Here is a 17,007-nt window from a genome sequence, read left to right on the forward strand (position 1 = left end):
CATCTGGTTTTTGCTGTCCCACCAAAAGCAATACATTTATCAACCACTGTAAACCAGTGTGTAGAGAGAGAGAGAGATAAGATGATATAATATGCCAGCATCACCACCAGAAAAACAAACTACATATTATCTTGGTTTAATGGATCCAGACATGAAAAGAGCAGTCGTATTTAATCACAGTAAAATATTTGTATACAGTACATGAGCAAAGAGAATGATGGTGTGGAGTTATGAAAGACCTCTTGTTTTACAGCCACCATAGACAGTTTGTTCCAATCAAGAGTTGGTTATTAACAGTATCTGTCCATGCAGAGTGAGAGCTCTCAACCCCACAGCACGAGCATTTGGGAGTACGAAGAACTCCCCCTAGACTCTGTCCATGTTCAACGTTATCCACGAAGGGCTGGCTGGTTTTTCTCCAACAGGAAAAGTTCTGTTCCCCGTCAGCTCAGCAGTTGTCGTCTTCTAGAATGTTGGGGTGTTCCTCCCAGAACTGGTTCCCTATGACGTCACAGTGGTGGGCACTGACACGCCTCCTGGTGCGTGTCACTAGCACCTCCTCCCCCGCCTCGTCGGGGAGCTTCACACTCTTGGTCACTGTTTCTTCCAGCTGGGACAGAGGGATGAAGGAAGGGGGTTAAGAATTTGAGAGTGAGAGAAGCGAAGGATAGGACAAAATGTAAGCACCTACCTAATTATTAATGTATTATAGGTGTGAATTGTATAGCCCTAACCCTTCATATGCCACTCCCCCAGACACCCTTGGAGTGAGCCATTATTGACGGTGACCCTGGAGCAATCGTCGACAGATTTTCACCTAGTCATCTTGGTGACTGGAACCAGCAACATTTCAGTTACTGGCCCAACACTCTTAACCGCTAGGCTACCTAACGCCCTCACACACACAAGCCTGTATTTTATATGAATGTATCTGAAATGGCATCCAATTTTCTATATAGTGCACTACCTCAGACAAGAGGCTCTATATAGGGAATAGGGTGCATTAAGGACAACCAGAGTTCTCACCTTCTCCCAGATGAGGGTGGTTCCTTTCCTGTGGACCAGAGGCTCCTTGTTGTAATTGATATCAAACTCAGAAAACATGATCTCATTCTTATCTGCTGCCAACGTTCCCTGAGAGAGACAGAGAGAGAGAGAGACAGAGACAGGAGAGAGAGGAGAGAGAGGGGAGAGAGGAGAGAGAGGAGAGAGAGACAGAGAGAGAGAGAGACAGAGACAGGAGACAGAGACAGGAGACAGAGACAGAGACAGAGAGAGACAGAGAGAGAGAGAGAGAGAGAGAGAGACAGAGAGAGAGAGAGAGAGACAGAGAGAGAGAGAGAGAGAGAGAGAGAGAGAGAGAGAGAGAGGAGAGAGAGAGAGGAGAGAGAGAGGGGAGAGAGAGAGAGAGAGAGAGAGGAGAGAGAGAGAGGAGAGAGAGAGGAGACAGAGGGGAGAGAGAGGAGAGAGAGAGGAGAGAGAGAGGAGAGAGACAGAGACAGAGACAGAGGGGAGAGAGAGAGAGAGAGAGATACATCACAGAGATTTGATTATGTATCTAAAGGTTCTTGGTAAATGGAACTGGCAACTGTGAGGTGGTTTTCAGTGAAAGTAAACAGCATGAAGTAGTCATCCATTCTAAAGCTATTAACATAATAATTATAGTTATGACTAACAAGCAGATGCCCCATAGCAAATGACACACCTAAAAAATAACAGATATTTGAAGCCTGACACACCCCCACACCTGTAATTATGCTAATCTCACTGGAGTAACTCTCACCTTTAGTCTGTCCTCTGCCTGTGTAGTGGTGAGTCCGCCTTTCTGCACCAACGTCCAAAACACTGTGTTATACAGGTTGTTGACGTGACCTGGCAAACACACACACCATTACGAAAGAGAACCACAAACGTGGAAGAGAATCTACTGTAGTCAAAGCATACACACACAGGATAATGTATTGGGGGATAGGAGTGTGTGTTTGTGTGTATATTTACAGTCAGCCTGCCTCCAGCTGAGGTAGTCCCGGAGGTTGCGGTTGCTAGGATACAGAACCACCCGTCCGTCAAACCCCGGGGGGTAAAGGAGGGGCTGGTCTCCGAAGTAGTCCTTCCAGTAGAACACATAGGAAGAGGAGAACTGGGACGCTACATGGGTCATCAGCTTACTGGAGGGGGAGTGGAAGGGGAGGAGACCAGAAAAGTGTCACTCAAATGCAATAAACATTTCTTGTGTGTGTCTGTGTGGTTGGTGAGTGTCTGTGTGGTTGGTGAGTGTCTGTGTGACGGTGTGTGCGTCTCTGTACATGTGTGTTATTACCTGGCTCTCCTCTTAAACCAGTTGGAGGTCCTCTTGAAGACGAAGCTGAACTCGTCACTTTGTCCGTACGATATGATGATGTCATCCAGGTCCTCCATGACAGACCTGGCGCTGCGCGTCATCAGGCCCAGAGCTCTGTCGTCGTTGGGCTTCATGAAGTTGTGCTGCTCTGCAAACCTACAGCAACACAGGGTCAGTCAGTGGGTAGGTCAGTCAGTCAGTCAGTCAGTCAGTCAGTCAGTCAGTGGGTAGGTCAGTCAGTCAGTGGGTAGGTCAGTCAGTGGGTAGGTCAGTCAGTCAGTCAGTGGGTAGGTCAGTCAGTGGGTAGGTCAGTCAGTGGGTCAGTCAGTCAGTCAGTGGGTCAGTCAGTCAGTCAGTGGGTCAGTCAGTCGGTGGGTCAGTCAGTCGGTGGGTCAGTCAGTCGGTCGGTGGGTCAGTCAGTCGGTCGGTAGGTCAGTCAGTCAGTAGGTCAGTCAGTCAGTGGGTAGGTCAGTCAATCAGTCAGTCAGTGGGTAGGTCAGTCAGTGAGTTGGTCAGTCAGTCAGTAGGTCAGTCAGTCAATCAGTCAGTCAGTGGGTAGGTCAGTCAGTGGGTCAGTCAGTCAGTGGGTAGGTCAGTCAGTGGGTAGGTCAGTCAGTGGGTGGGTCAGTCAGTCGGTCGGTCAGTCAGTCGGTGGGTCAGTCAGTCAGTGGGTCAGTCAGTCGGTGGGTCAGTCAGTCGGTGGGTCAGTCAGTCAGTGGGTCAGTCAGTCGGTGGGTCAGTCAGTGAGTCAGTCAGTCAGTCAGTCAGTCAGTCAGTGGGTCAGTCAGTCGGTGGGTCAGTCAGTCGGTGGGTCAGTCAGTCAGTGGGTCAGTCAGTCAGTGGGTCAGTCAGTCAGTGAGTCAGTCAGTCAGTCGGTCAGTCAGTCAGTCGGTCAGTCAGTCGGTGGGTCAGTCAGTCAGTGGGTCAGTCAGTCAGTGGGTCAGTCAGTCAGTGGGTCAGTCAGTCAGTCAGTGGGTCAGTCAGTCAGTGGGTCAGTCAGTCAGTGGGTCAGTCAGTCAGTCAGTGGGTCAGTCAGTCAGTCGGTGGGTCAGTCAGTCGGTGGGTCAGTCAGTCGGTGGGTCAGTCAGTCGGTGGGTCAGTCAGTCGGTGGGTCAGTCAGTCGGTGGGTCAGTCAGTCGGTGGGTCAGTCAGTCGGTGGGTCAGTCAGTCGGTGGGTCAGTCAGTCGGTGGGTCAGTCAGTCGGTGGGTCAGTCAGTCGGTGGGTCAGTCAGTCGGTGGGTCAGTCAGTCAGTGGGTCAGTCAGTCAGTGGGTCAGTCAGTCAGTGGGTCAGTCAGTCAGTGGGTGGGTCAGTCAGTCGGTGGGTCAGTCAGTCGGTGGGTCAGTCAGTCGGTGGGTCAGTCAGTCGGTGGGTCAGTCAGTCGGTGGGTCAGTCAGTCGGTGGGTCAGTCAGTCGGTGGGTCAGTCAGTCACTGGGTGGGTCAGTCACTGGGTGGGTCAGTCGGTCGGTGGGTCAGTCGGTTGGGTCAGTCAGTCAGTGAGTGGGTCAGTCAGTCAGTGAGCGGGTCAGTCAGTCAGTGAGCGGGTCAGTCAGTCAGTCGGTCGGGTCAGTCAGTCAGTGAGTGGGTCAGTCAGTCAGTCAGTGAGTGGGTCAGTCAGTCAGTCAGTGAGTGGGTCAGTCAGTCAGTCAGTGAGTGGGTCAGTCAGTCAGTGAGTGGGTCAGTCAGTCAGTCAGTGAGTGGGTCAGTCAGTCAGTCAGTGAGTGGGTCAGTCAGTCAGTCAGTGAGTGGGTCAGTCAGTCAGTGAGTGGGTCAGTCAGTCAGTCAGTGAGTGGGTCAGTCAGTCAGTGAGTGGGTCAGTCAGTCAGTGAGTGGGTCAGTCAGTCAGTGAGTGGGTCAGTCAGTCAGTGAGTGGGTCAGTCAGTCAGTGAGTGGGTCAGTCAGTCAGTCAGTGAGTGGGTCAGTCAGTCAGTCAGTGAGTGGGTCAGTCAGTCAGTCAGTGAGTGGGTCAGTCAGTCAGTCAGTGAGTGGGTCAGTCAGTCAGTCAGTGAGTGGGTCAGTCAGTCAGTGAGTGGGTCAGTCAGTCAGTCGGTCGGTGGGTCAGTCAGTCAGTCGGTCAGTCAGTCGGTGGGTGGGTCAGTCAGTCAGTCGGTGGGTCAGTCAGTCACTGGGTGGGTCAGTCGGTCGGTGGGTCAGTCGGTTGGGTCAGTCAGTCAGTGAGTGGGTCAGTCAGTCAGTGAGCGGGTCAGTCAGTCAGTGAGCGGGTCAGTCAGTCAGTCAGTGAGTGGGTCAGTCAGTCAGTCAGTGAGTGGGTCAGTCAGTCAGTGAGTGGGTCAGTCAGTCAGTCGGTCGGTGGGTCAGTCAGTCAGTCGGTCGGTCAGTCGGTGGGTCAGTCAGTCAGTCAGTCAGTCAGTCGGTGGGTCAGTCAGTCAGCGGGTCAGTCAGTCAGTCAGTGAGCGGGTCAGTCAGTCAGTCAGTGAGCGGGTCAGTCAGTCAGTCAGTGGGTCAGTCAGTCAGTCAGTCGGTGGGTCAGTCAGTCAGCGGGTCAGTCAGTCAGCGGGTCAGTCAGTCGGTGGGTCAGTCAGTCAGTCAGCGGGTCAGTCAGTCAGCGGGTCAGTCAGTCAGCGGGTCAGTCAGTCAGCGGGTCAGTCAGTCAGCGGGTCAGTCAGTCAGCGGGTCAGTCAGTCAGTCAGTCAGTCAGCGGGTCAGTCAGTCAGCGGGTCAGTCAGTCAGCGGGTCAGTCAGTCAGTCAGTGGAGCTACAGACACTAACACACTAGTCGTAATTTGTCAGCTGGCTTCTCATTCAGTCCCTCAGTCCACTTCAAGGGTGCGTCTCAATAATAAAATACATGGTTCCTGTCCTGCTTGTTCACTAAGCAATTGACTGTGAAATGTGACAGGATGGTAACGATTTTCTCCACATTTTTGATCTGCACAGATCATTCAGTGCAGAAGAAAGGAGAGGATGCCACTGCAGACACACCCCCAGCTATTCTCTGGAGCTACAGATACACCCCCAGCTATTCTCTGGAGCTACAGATACACCCCCAGCTATTCTCTGGAGCTATAGATACACCCCCTGCTATTCTGTGGAGCTACAGATACACCCCCTGCTATTCTGTGGAGATTTAGATACACCCCCAGCTATTCTCTGGAGCTACAGATACACCCCCTGCTATTCTGTGGAGATTTAGATACACCCCCTGCTATTCTGTGGAGCTACAGATACACCCCTGCTATTCTGTGGAGATTTAGATACACCCCCTGCTATTCTCTGGAGCTACAGATACACCCCCTGCTATTCTGTGGAGATTTAGATACACCCCTGCTATTCTGTGGAGCTACAGATACACCCCCTGCTATTCTGTGGAGCTACAGATACACCCCCTGCTATTCTGTGGAGATTTAGATACACCCCCTGCTATTCTGTGGAGCTACAGATACACCCCCTGCTATTCTGTGGAGATTTAGATACACCCCCTGCTATTCTCTGGAGCTACAGATACACCCCCTGCTATTCTGTGGAGATTTAGATACACCCCCTGCTATTCTCTGGAGCTACAGATACACCCCCTGCTATTCTGTGGAGATTTAGATACACCCCCTGCTATTCTGTGGAGCTACTTACTTGTGGAAGTTCCTTCCATCCAAACGCACCACGATGTAACAGTTTTTCAGACAGGTGTCGTCTGTCTCAAAGTTACGGACGTACTCAAACTTGCTCTTGGCCATTCTGGAGCTGCTGATGAAAACACTGGCTACTGGTCGGAGGATGCGCGTCTTGATGCCTCCTGGTAATCTACACAGCACTGGACCAAACATGAGGATTCTATGAGAAAGGACAGACCATATCAAATCAAAGTAGGTTCTGTTGGAAAAGAAGAAGCAGCAGCACAAGGTTGGCTGTGGTCTTCATGTCTGAAATTCTGCTCGCTTTTAGACTGGAGCATTTCTTATTATTCTGTAAGGAAATTCAAGACACTATTTACTATGATGTTAAGTTTAGTTTGGTATGTAATTAATCTGTCCATCATCCATTTCATGTTACAAATTACAATTCGTATGACATTTTACTAATTGCAATTAATATAATATGCTACGAATTTGCAAAAGATACAATATGTTACAAATTACAATTTGTTGTGGCTAACGTTAGCTAGCTGGCTAACCATAGCCAGGCTAGGGGTTAAGGTGAGCTAACATGCTAAGTTGTTAAAATGAGTAAGTAGTTATATATATATATATATATAAAAAACCTTTATTTAACTAGGCAAGTGAGTTAAGAACAAATTCTTATTTACCATGACGGCCTACCCCACCAAACCCTAACCCGGACGACGCTGGGCCAATTGTGCGCCGCCCTATGGGACTGCCAATCACAACCGGTTCTGAACAGCCTGGAATCGAACCGGGGTCTGTAGTGATACCTCTAGCAATGAGACGCAGTGCCCTTGATCGCTGCGCCACAATTAGCTAAACTTATCAATTCGAGAATCGAACATGTATTTTTTAGGTTGCTACCCATCCACCCTGACCGACCTCATTCCGTTTTAGCATTAAGTAGTCTTCTGTTTTATGTAACATATCATACTAATTTGACCATCCCTGATGATACGTTTAGTCTATAAGACCAGGCTGACAGGCTAGCTAGCTAGCTACTTACAAATGATTGGCATCATCTTCGGTTCATGATGAATACTTCCTAAAAACAATGTTATAACTTAGTTTACTTTAGTTGAAACTATGTAAGTGATGCTATTGTCGAGGCAAAGCTTTAAGTTGTTATTTTAATTTCACTGTGAGAATGTATCTGGCAAATAACAGAACACATGTTGTTTTCGCCAGTGGGTGCAACCCAGTCCGTCCACCAAATAAGTCCTACTAGAACAGATACCGTCCCGGAATTGAAATACGCAGTATCTCATCTACGATCTCACAAAACAAAAACAACTAAAGAACATAAATTGTTTTTATTGTAGTTGTCGATTGTCTTTTAGCTGGGTTCATGGACATAATTTCATTTAAAAAACAATAAAAACAAAGACTACAGACGACTAATGTGCAAATCTGCTTCATATTACTTCAGCGCCCTCTTCTGGTGAAAATCGAGAAATGTAGCGGAAGAAGACTACGCTTCCCATTATACTTAGCGTCGTGCATGTCTGCGGTTGTTTCAAACATGGAGGAGAGGGAAAGAAGAGGAGATAAACACAAAAAATGTAAAACATCAGAAAAGAAAGAAAGAAAGAAAGAAAGAAAGAAAGAGAGAGAGAGAGAGGATCAACAAGTGCATGTCCTTCAGATGCAACCGAACATACGTCAGAAGAAGAAGATGCTATCGTGGCAAAGTTGGACGTCACCTCCGATAGATTTGATCCACTCCTGGAACAATACTCCCCTGCAGCGCCTCTTCCATACCCCAACGTGAAGTGCTTCAACAACATAGCCGAGTATGAGAGCTGTCTGAAGGGGGGCCGCGCCAAGCGGAGAAAAACGTGGAGAGAAAACTGAGTAAATCCAGGAAAGGTGTAGCGGATCCGGAGAGGATAGAGAAACTGAAGAGGATGATGGTGAACAACCCGACAGAGGGAGAGGAGGGTACCAGCACCACTGCCCGGCGTTGTAGAATGCACAAGAATGTCATGACAAGGATGCTCCGTATGGCGTGAATTATTTCTAGCTTTTGTCGGCCTGCTTTGAGTCATTTCGTTTTTGATGGTGGTGGTGTCAGATCAAAACATTCTCATTTCATTCAAACTTTACTTATATGATCGTTGTCTCATATTGCCACATATATAAAAGCTAATTAAAACTCGATATTGATATGTGGGGCATTATTGACGTGTCAAACTTGTGATTGACAGCCAGGTGAATTCTATTTCATGTCTGCTTTCTGTTTATACAGTCCATACAGGAAGCCCTCTGGGGGAGCTGTGTTGCTGCGTGGAGGAGAGGATAAGGGTGAGTTCACATCAGAACCTTTAAGGGGCTCCGTGGTGTGTGTTCTGGCTTCAGTGGCCTTCGACAAGTTCTGGAACTTGGTGAGAGCTCACCCCCTTCCCTCTCCCTTACCCGTCCTTCCCTCTCCCTTACCCGTCCTTCCCTCACCCTTACCTGTCCTCACCCTTACCTGTCCTTCCCTCACCCGTCCTGCCCTCTCCCTTACCCGTCCTTCCCTCACCCTTACCCTTACCTGTCCTCACCCTTACCCGTCCTTCCCTCACCCTTACCTGTCCTCACCCTTACCCGTCCTTCCTCGCCCTTACCCGTCCTTCCCTCACCCTTACCCTTACCTGTCCTCACCCTTACCCGTCCTTCCCTCACCCTTACCTGTCCTCACCCTTACCCGTCCTTCCCTCACCCGTCCTGCCCTCACCCTCACCCGTCCTGCCCTCACCCTTACCCGTCCTTCCCTCTCCCTTACCCGTCCTTCCCTCACCCTTACCTGTCCTCACCCTTACCCGTCCTTCCCTCTCCCTTACCCGTCCTTCCCTCACCCTTACCTGTCCTCACCCTTACCTGTCCTTCCCTCACCCGTCCTGCCCTCACCCTTACCCGTCCTTCCCTTACCCGTCCTTCCCTCACCCTTACCTGTCCTCACCCTTACCCGTCCTTCCCTCGCCCTTACCCGTCCTTCCCTCACCCTTACCTGTCCTCACCCTTACCCGTCCTTCCCTCACCCATCCTTCCCTCACCCTTACCCGTCCTTCCCTCTCCCTTACCCGTCCTTCCCTCACCCTTACCTGTCCTCACCCTTACCCGTCCTTCCCTCTCCCTTACCCGTCCTTCCCTCACCCTTACCTGTCCTCACCCTTACCCGTCCTTCCCTCACTCTTACCTGTCCTCACCCTTACCCGTCCTTCCCTCGCCCTTACCCGTCCTTCCCTCGCCCTTACCCATCCTTCCCTCACCCGTCCTGCCCTCACCCTTACCCGTCCTTCCCTCACACGTCCTGCCCTCACCCTTACCCGTCCTTCCCTCACCCTTACCCGTCCTTGCCTCACCCTTACCCGTCCTTCCCTCACCCTTACCCGTCCTTCCCTCACCCTTACCCATCCTTCCCTCACCCGTCCTGCCCTCACCCTTACCCGTCCTTCCCTCACCCTTACCCGTCCTTCCCTCACCCTTACCCGTCCTTCCCTCACCCGTCCTTCCCTCACCCTTACCTGTCCTTCCCTCGCCCTAACCCGTCCTTCCCTCGCCCTAACCCGTCCTTCCCTCGCCCTTACCCGTCCTTCCCTCGCCCTTACCCGTCCTTCCCTCGCCCTTACCCGTCCTTCCCTCACCCTTACCCGTCCTGCCCTCACCCTTACCCGTCCTGCCCTCGCCCTTACCCGTCCTTCCCTCGCCCTTACCCGTCCTTCCCTCGCCCTTACCCGTCCTTCCCTCGCCCTTACCCGTCCTTCCCTCACCCGTCCTTCCCTCACCCTTACCCGTCCTTCCCTCACCCGTCCTTCCCTCACCCGTCCTTCCCTCACCCTTACCTGTCCTTCCCTCACCCGTCCTTCCCTCACCCTTACCCGTCCTTCCCTCACCCGTCCTTCCCTCGCCTTACCCGTTCTTCCCTCACCCTTACCCGTCCTTCCCTCACCCGTCCTTCCCTCGCCCTTACCCGTCCTTCCCTCACCCGTCCTTCCCTCACCCTTACCCGTCCTTCCTTCACCCGTCCTTCCCTCACCCTTACCTGTCCTTCCCTCACCCGTCCTTCCCTCACCCTTACCTGTCCTTCCCTCACCCGTCCTTCCCTCGCCCTTCCCTCGCCCTTTCCTGTCCTTCCCTCGCCCTTCCCTGTCCTTCCCTCAGCCCTTCCCTGTCCTTCCCTCAGCCCTTCCCTGTCCTTCCCTCGCCCTTCCCTGTTCTTCCCTCGCCCTTCCCTGTTCTTCCCTCGCCCTTCCCTGTCCTTCCTCGCCCTTCCCTGTCCTTCCCTCAGCCCTTCCCTGTCCTTCCCGCAGCCCTTCCCTGTCCTTCCCTCAGCCCTTCCCTGTCCTTCCCTCGCCCTTCCCTGTTCTTCCCTCGCCCTTCCCTGTCCTTCCCTCGCCCTTCCCTGTCCTTCCCTCGCCATTACCTGTCCTTCCCTCAGCCTTTATCCATGCCCTCCACCACCTCCTGACAGGTGGCTTGTAGACTAGACTGTAGTCTGATGTAAAATGGGTGGCTTGCAGACGACTGTAGTCTGATGTAAGACAGTGCGCACATCATTGTCCTCACTCTCTCCCATCTCTCTTTCTCTCCGGCGATGGTGGGTGAAGCTCTCTATGCTGGGTGAAGCTCTCTACCACGAGACGGCCCTCACTGTCACACGGGTAGGTCTGGCTGCCAATGAAGGGCTCTGATCCTCTAGTCTAGTGGATCATTCTAGAGAGTAGGGTGTTGTTTTGGATGCAGGCTATGACATATCCAGATCATGTACCACCCACTAAAAAAGGTACAGCCATTTTCATTCTCTGCAATCAGAAAACAAACTCATTAGCTATCGCAAAGACTCTTTTAACCCCTTTGTCTCCCCTCTCCTTCTGTAGCTCTCTGACAAGCTGAAACTCCATGAGAGTGGGGCTCTGAGAGAATGTGAGAAGAAGAAGCAGATAGACAAGAGGAAAGCTGAGCCTCCCCAGGGTTCAAAACTCAAATTAGAGACAGCAGATGAGGGGACCCCAATAGAGGGGACCCTAGGGCAATGGATCCCCAACTTCAGAGGACCACAGCGGGGCCACAGGCCATCACTAGATGGTGTAGAAGTCGGACGTGTGTCTTTGTCTTATCCCCTGTAAATAGCAGTTTAAAAAAAATCATATCTTATTCTCACTTTCTATCTACAAACTAAATATACTTTCCTGCAACCCGCCTCACCCAATGTGGTACAGATCTATTTTATTCCTTATAACTGGAACCTCCATCAGGAGCTAGCCAGCTAACTAGCAACTAGTCTTTGTTAGCCACGGCTAGCAGTCTTTACCTTTTAGCTCGGTCACCAGCCAGCCTAAGCTTGGACAATTACCTGCCAGTCTGCACAGCGCGATATCAACCCAGAGCATATCGGACTGCTTCTCTCTACCACATCACCAGATTCCTGCCGCTCTGGATCATTACACCGGATCATCGCAGCTAGCTAGCTGCAAATGAGTGGCTGCTGTTAGCTAACGCCTCTGTCCCGAAGCAAGCACCAGTTAGCCTTGAGCTAGCCTCGAGCTAGGCCCATATAACAGCTAATTCTAGGGCTCTTTTGCCAATTGGCATGGACCCTTTATTGTCGACAGGGAGCCCCGCCTATCCATCACGACTGAACTGGTTTCATGCATGTTAACATTAGAAGCCTACTCCCTAAGTTTGTTTTACTCACTGCTTTAGCACACTCTGCCAACCCGGATGTCTTAGCCGTGTCTGAATCCTGGCTTAGGAAAACCACCAAAAACTCTGAAATCTCCATCGCTAACTATAACATTTTCCGCCAAGATAGAACTGCCAAAGGGGGCGGTGTTGCAATCTACTGCAAAGATAGCCTGCAGAGTTCTGTCTTACTATCCAGGTCTGTACCCAAACAATTAAAGCTTCTACTTCTAAAAATTCACCTTTCCAGAAACAAGTCTCTTACTGTTGCCGCTTGCTATCGACCTCCCTCTGCCCCCTCAATACCATATGTGAATTGATTGTTCCCCATGTATCTTCTGAGCTCGTGCTACTAGGTGACCTAAACTGGGACATGCTTAACACCCCGGTCATCCTACAATCCAAGCTTGATGCCCTCAGTCTCACACAAATTATCAATGAACCTACCAGGTACAACTCCAAATCTGTAAACACGGGCACCCTCATAGATATCATCCTAACCAACTCGCCCTCCAAATACACCTCTGCTGTTTTCAACCAAGATCTCAGCGATCACTGCCTGATTGCCTGCATCCGTCATGGGTCTGCGACCAAACGACCACCCCTCATCACTTTCAAACGCTCCCTAAAACACTTCTGCGAGCAGGCCTTTCTAATTGACCTGGCCCGGGTATCCTGGAATGTCATAGACCTTAACCTGTCAGTTGATGATGCCTGGCTATTCTTTAAAAGTGCCTTCCTCACCATCTTAAATAAGCATGCCCCTCTCAAAAAATGTAGAACTAGGAATAGATATAGTCCTTGGTTCACCCCAGACCTGTCTGCCCTTGACCAGCACAAAAACATTCTGTGGCGTTCTGCATTAGTATCGAATAGCCCCCGTGATATGCAACTTTTCAGGGAAGTTAGGAAAGCTAAGGCTAGCGTTTTCCAACAGAAATTTGCATCCTGTAGTACTAACTCAAAGTTCTGGGACACTGTAAAGTCCATGGAGAATAAGAGCACCTCCTCCCAGCTGCCCACTGCTCTGAGTCTAGGAAACACTGTCACCGATAAATCCACTATAATTGAGAATTTCAATAAGAATTTCTCTACGGCTGGCCATGCTTTCCACCTGGCAACCCCTACCCTGGTCAACTGCCCAGCACCCTCCACAGCAACCCGCCATAGCCCCCACCATTTCTCCTTTAACCAAATCCAGATAGCTGATGTTCTGAAAGAGCGGCAAAATCTGGACCCCAACAAATCAGCCGGGCTAGACAATCTGGACCCTCTCTTTCTAAAATTATCTGCCGAAAATGTTGCAACCCCTATTACTAGCTTGTTCAACCTCTCTTTCGTATCGCCGGAGATTCCCAATGATTGGAAAGCTGCCGAGGTCATTCCCCTCTTCAAAGGGAGAGACAGTCTAGACCCAAACTGCTACAGACCTATATCTATCCTACCCTGTCTTTCTAAGTTCTTCGAAAGCCAAGTTAACAAACAGATTACTGACCATTTCGAATCCCACCGTACCTTCGACGCTATGCAACCTGGTTTCAGAGCTGGTCATGGGTGCACCTCAGCCACGCTCAAGGTTCTAAACGACATCATAACCGCCATCGATAAGAGACATTACTGTGCAGCCGTCTTCATCGACCTGGCCAAGGCTTTAGACTCTGTCAATCACAACATTCTTATTGGCAGACTCGACAGCCTTGGTTTCTCAAATGATTGCCTCGCCTGGTTTACCAACTACTTCTCTGATAGAGTTCAGTGTGTCAAATCAGAGGGCCTGTTGTCTGGACCTCTGGCAGTCTCTATGGGGGTGCCACAGGGTTCAATTCTCGGGCTGACTCTTTTCTCTGTATACATCAATGATGTTGCTCTTGCTGCTGGTAATTCTCTGGTACACCTCTACGCAGACGACACCATTCTGTATACTTCTGGCCCCTCTTTGGACACTGTGTTAACTAACCTCCAGACAAGCTTCAATGCCATACAACTCTCCTTCCGTGGCCATACAACTGCTCTTAAACGCAAGTAAAACTAAATGCATGCTATTCAACCGATCCCTGCCCGCACCTGCTCGCCCATCCAGCATCACTACTCTGGACGGCTCTGACTTAGAATACGTGGACAACTACAAATACCTAGGTGTCTGGTTAGACTGTAAACTCTCCTTCCAGACTCACATTAAGCATCTCCAATCCAAAATTACATCTAGAATCGGCTTCCTATATCGCAACAAAGCATCCATCACTCATGCTGCCAAACATACCCTCGTAAAACTGACCATCCTACCAATCCTCAACTTCGGTGATGTCATCTATAAAATAGCCTCCAACACTCTACTCAGACTGCATCCAATTTGTTATCACAGTGCCATCCGTTTTGTCACCAAAGCACAATATACCACCCACCACTGCGACCTGTATGCTCTCGTTGGCTGGCCCTTGCTTCATATTCGTTGCCAAATCCACTGGCTTTAGGTCATCTATAAGTCTTTGCTCGGTAAAGCCCCACCTTATCTTAGCTCACTGGTCACCATAGTAACACCCATCCATAGCACGCGCTCCAGCAGGTATATTTCACTGGTCATCCCCAAATTTGTCCTCCTTTCCTGCCAGTTCTCTGCTGAGAATGACTAGAACGAATTGCAAAAATCACTGAAGCTGGAGACTTATCTCCCTCACTAACTTTAAGCATCAGCTGTCATAGCAGCTTACTGATCATTGCTGCTGTACATAGCCCATCCAACCAACTACCTACCTCATCCCCCCTTGTTGTTTCTTTGAACCCCAGTATCTCTACTTGCACATCATCTTCTGCACATAACACTCCAGTGTTAATGCTACATTGTAATTATTTCGCCACTATGGCATTTTTATTGCCTTAACTCCCTAATCTTAATACATTTGCACACACTGTGTATAGATTTTTCTATTGTGTTATTGACTGTACGTTTGTTTATCCCATGTGTAACTCTGTGTTGTTTGTGTCGCACTGCTTTGCTTTATCTTGGCCAGGTCGCAGTTGTAAATGAGAACTTGTTCTCAACTGGCCTACCTGGTTAAATAAAGGTGAAATATTTTTTTAAAAATTAGACCCAGGTGTCAAATGTTAAAGGTCAGGAATCGGGGACTGAGGGGCCCCAGAGAAGACGGTCCCAGAAGAAAGTAGTGTCCCGGCCCGATGGGAGGGTTCACACGCACCATGTCAATCAGCTCTTCATACGGGGAGAGAACGTGCTTCTCGTCAACCTACAACCACTCTGAACCTGTTGTGTATTTCATCCAGCAGGGGTGGCAACCCAGCCTGGACCTGGAAGCCAGTTTGTTTCTGCTCTCTTGCCGACACCTTGTGGAGTTTCCATGCCAAGCAGAAGCAGAAAGACTGGAACCCGGGCTAGTGACAAATCTCCAGGAAAGTTACTTGACCAGAAGAAACAAGCTGAAGCTTTACCAAGACTGACCCATCAACACCTACTACAGTATCTACACTGGTTTAGACCAACTCGGAGTGAACCATGAAGTCTCACTGCTACTGTATATCATATTGATATGTATTCTCTGCTTTACGCAGACAATAAGAAATAAAACAAATTACCAAACTGTCTTCCCTTGTCTGTCTTCTCATCTGGGTTATATGAAACACAGTATTGGAATGCAGGCATGGAGTGCACCACTGTAAATAACCACCAGAGGGCAGTGTAGATACATTCTAAGACATTTGAGTCAATTGAAATTTAAAAAACAATATATAAATCATTGTGAAAAACTAGTCTAAAAGTATTCATATAACTAAAGAGAAATATAATTTCACATTATCCTGATATAGTGAGGATCAAAATGATCACCTAACCCAATGAATGTCGTTTCTTTTCTTATAAATATGCAGATTATAATCTCAATGCAGAAAACCCATATAAATGTCATCCATGCTATGCCCAGCCTGGCAACTCCAGATAACATGTAGGCACATTGCCTCTAAAAAGAGGAAAGCATACTGTTTGTCCCATTATCTTGCTCTTCTGTCAGCTAGAGCACACATGGCAGCGTGGTCTGATCTCAGAAGACCTCATATGTGTGTTGTGAATAATGGAGATGGGGAATGTTCAGATTGCAGATGGCACTAAGCTGCAAATTTTATGTCTAGACATTTCAGATTGTTTTATTCTTTAATGCCCACATTAAACAGCATGTCATTGCCTCTGTGTAGCTTCTGCTTCCTGTCTCTAAACACAGAGGCTACCAAAGAATTTCCATAATATTTTAGAGCCGTGAAGGATCTGTTAATTGCTCAAACTTCATCTGAGACAAGCCATTGTCCTACAGTATCTGGGTTTAATTAGTCTGCACTTCTTATACCTCAATCTGATCTATACAATCCCACTGGCTGTGTGTCTCTGTAGGGCTGCACTGTGTGTCTGTCTCAGCAGGTTCAAGGCCATCTAAAAGTTGATCTATACAATCCCACTGGCTGTGTGTCTCTGTAGGGCTGCACTGTGTGTCTGTCTCAGCAGGTTCAAGGCCATCTAAAAGTTGATCTGTACAATCCCATCTAAAAGTTGATCTATTCAATCCCACTGGCTGTGTGTCTCTGTAGGGCTGCACTGTGTGTCTGTCTCAGCAGGTTCAAGGCCATCTAAGAGTTGATCTATACAATCCCACTGGCTGTGTGTCTCTGTAGGGCTGCACTGTGTGTCTGTCTCAGCAGGTTCAAGGCCATCTAAAAGTTGATCTATACAATCCCACTGGCTGTGTGTCTCTGTAGGGCTGCACTGTGTGTCTGTCTCAGCAGGTTCCAAGGCCATCTAAAAGTTGATCTATTCAATCCCACTGGCTGTGTGTCTCTGTAGGGCTGCACTGTGTGTCTGTCTCAGCAGGTTCCAAGGCCATCTAAAAGTTGATCTATACAATCCCACTGGCTGTGTGTCTCTGTAGGGCTGCACTGTGTGTCTGTCTCAGCAGGTTCAAGGCCATCTAAAAGTTGATCTATTCAATCCCACTGGCTGTGTGTCTCTGTAGGGCTGCACTGTGTGTCTGTCTCAGCAGGTTCCAAGGCCATCTAAAAGTTGATCTATTCAATCCCACTGGCTGTGTGTCTCTGTAGGGCTGCACTGTGTGTCTGTCTCAGCAGGTTCCAAGGCCATCTAAAAGTTGATCTATACAATCCCACTGGCTGTGTGTCTCTGTAGGGCTGCACTGTGTGTCTGTCTCAGCAGGTTCCAAGGCCATCTAAAAGTTGATCTATTCAATCCCACTGGCTGTGTGTCTCTGTAGGGCTGCACTGTGTGTCTGTCTCAGCAGGTTCCAAGGCCATCTAAAAGTTGATCTATACAATCCCATCTAAAAGTTGCCACTAAATTGGTATTAAGTGAAAAACACTTCGTTAGAAAAC

General features: G+C 49.3%; 1 protein-coding gene across 5 annotated transcripts; it reads right to left on the reverse strand.

Moving 5' to 3' along the window:
* Positions 1-155: 155 nt before the first annotated feature.
* Positions 156-7,800, reverse strand: thg1l (tRNA-histidine guanylyltransferase 1-like). 5 transcript variants are annotated; one of them, XM_035759030.2, is made up of 7 exons: positions 7,662-7,800; positions 5,930-6,130; positions 2,321-2,497; positions 1,999-2,168; positions 1,784-1,872; positions 1,027-1,134; positions 156-610 (listed from the first exon to the last, which is right to left on the reverse strand). In XM_035759030.2, exons 1-7 carry the CDS (start codon positions 7,715-7,717, stop codon positions 449-451), a joined length of 963 nt encoding a protein of 320 aa, XP_035614923.1. In that variant the 5' UTR covers positions 7,718-7,800; the 3' UTR covers positions 156-448. The 5 variants fall into 5 exon arrangements, with proteins under 5 accessions (XP_035614923.1, XP_035614926.1, XP_035614924.1 ...); XM_035759033.2 differs by having other exon boundaries at positions 7,620-7,734; XM_035759031.2 differs by lacking the exon at positions 7,662-7,800 and adding an exon at positions 6,965-7,190 and having other exon boundaries at positions 5,930-6,110.
* Between the last annotated feature and the right edge of the window lie 9,207 nt (positions 7,801-17,007).

Source organism: Oncorhynchus keta, chromosome 30 (assembly GCF_023373465.1).
Source record: "Oncorhynchus keta strain PuntledgeMale-10-30-2019 chromosome 30, Oket_V2, whole genome shotgun sequence".
Classification (NCBI taxonomy): Eukaryota; Metazoa; Chordata; class Actinopteri; order Salmoniformes; family Salmonidae; genus Oncorhynchus; species Oncorhynchus keta.

Excerpts from the sequence above, each read along its gene's own strand:
- thg1l (XM_035759030.2), bottom strand. The coding sequence starts at position 7,717 with ATGGAAGAGGCGCTGCAGGGGAGTATTGTTCCAGGAGTGGATCAAATC. Across the intron at positions 2,498-5,929 it reads GATGGAAGGAACTTCCACAA|GTTTGCAGAGCAGCACAACT; the intron begins GTAAGTAGCTCC and ends GTGTTGCTGTAG. Across the intron at positions 1,135-1,783 it reads AGGCAGAGGACAGACTAAAG|GGAACGTTGGCAGCAGATAA; the intron begins GTGAGAGTTACT and ends TGTCTCTCTCAG.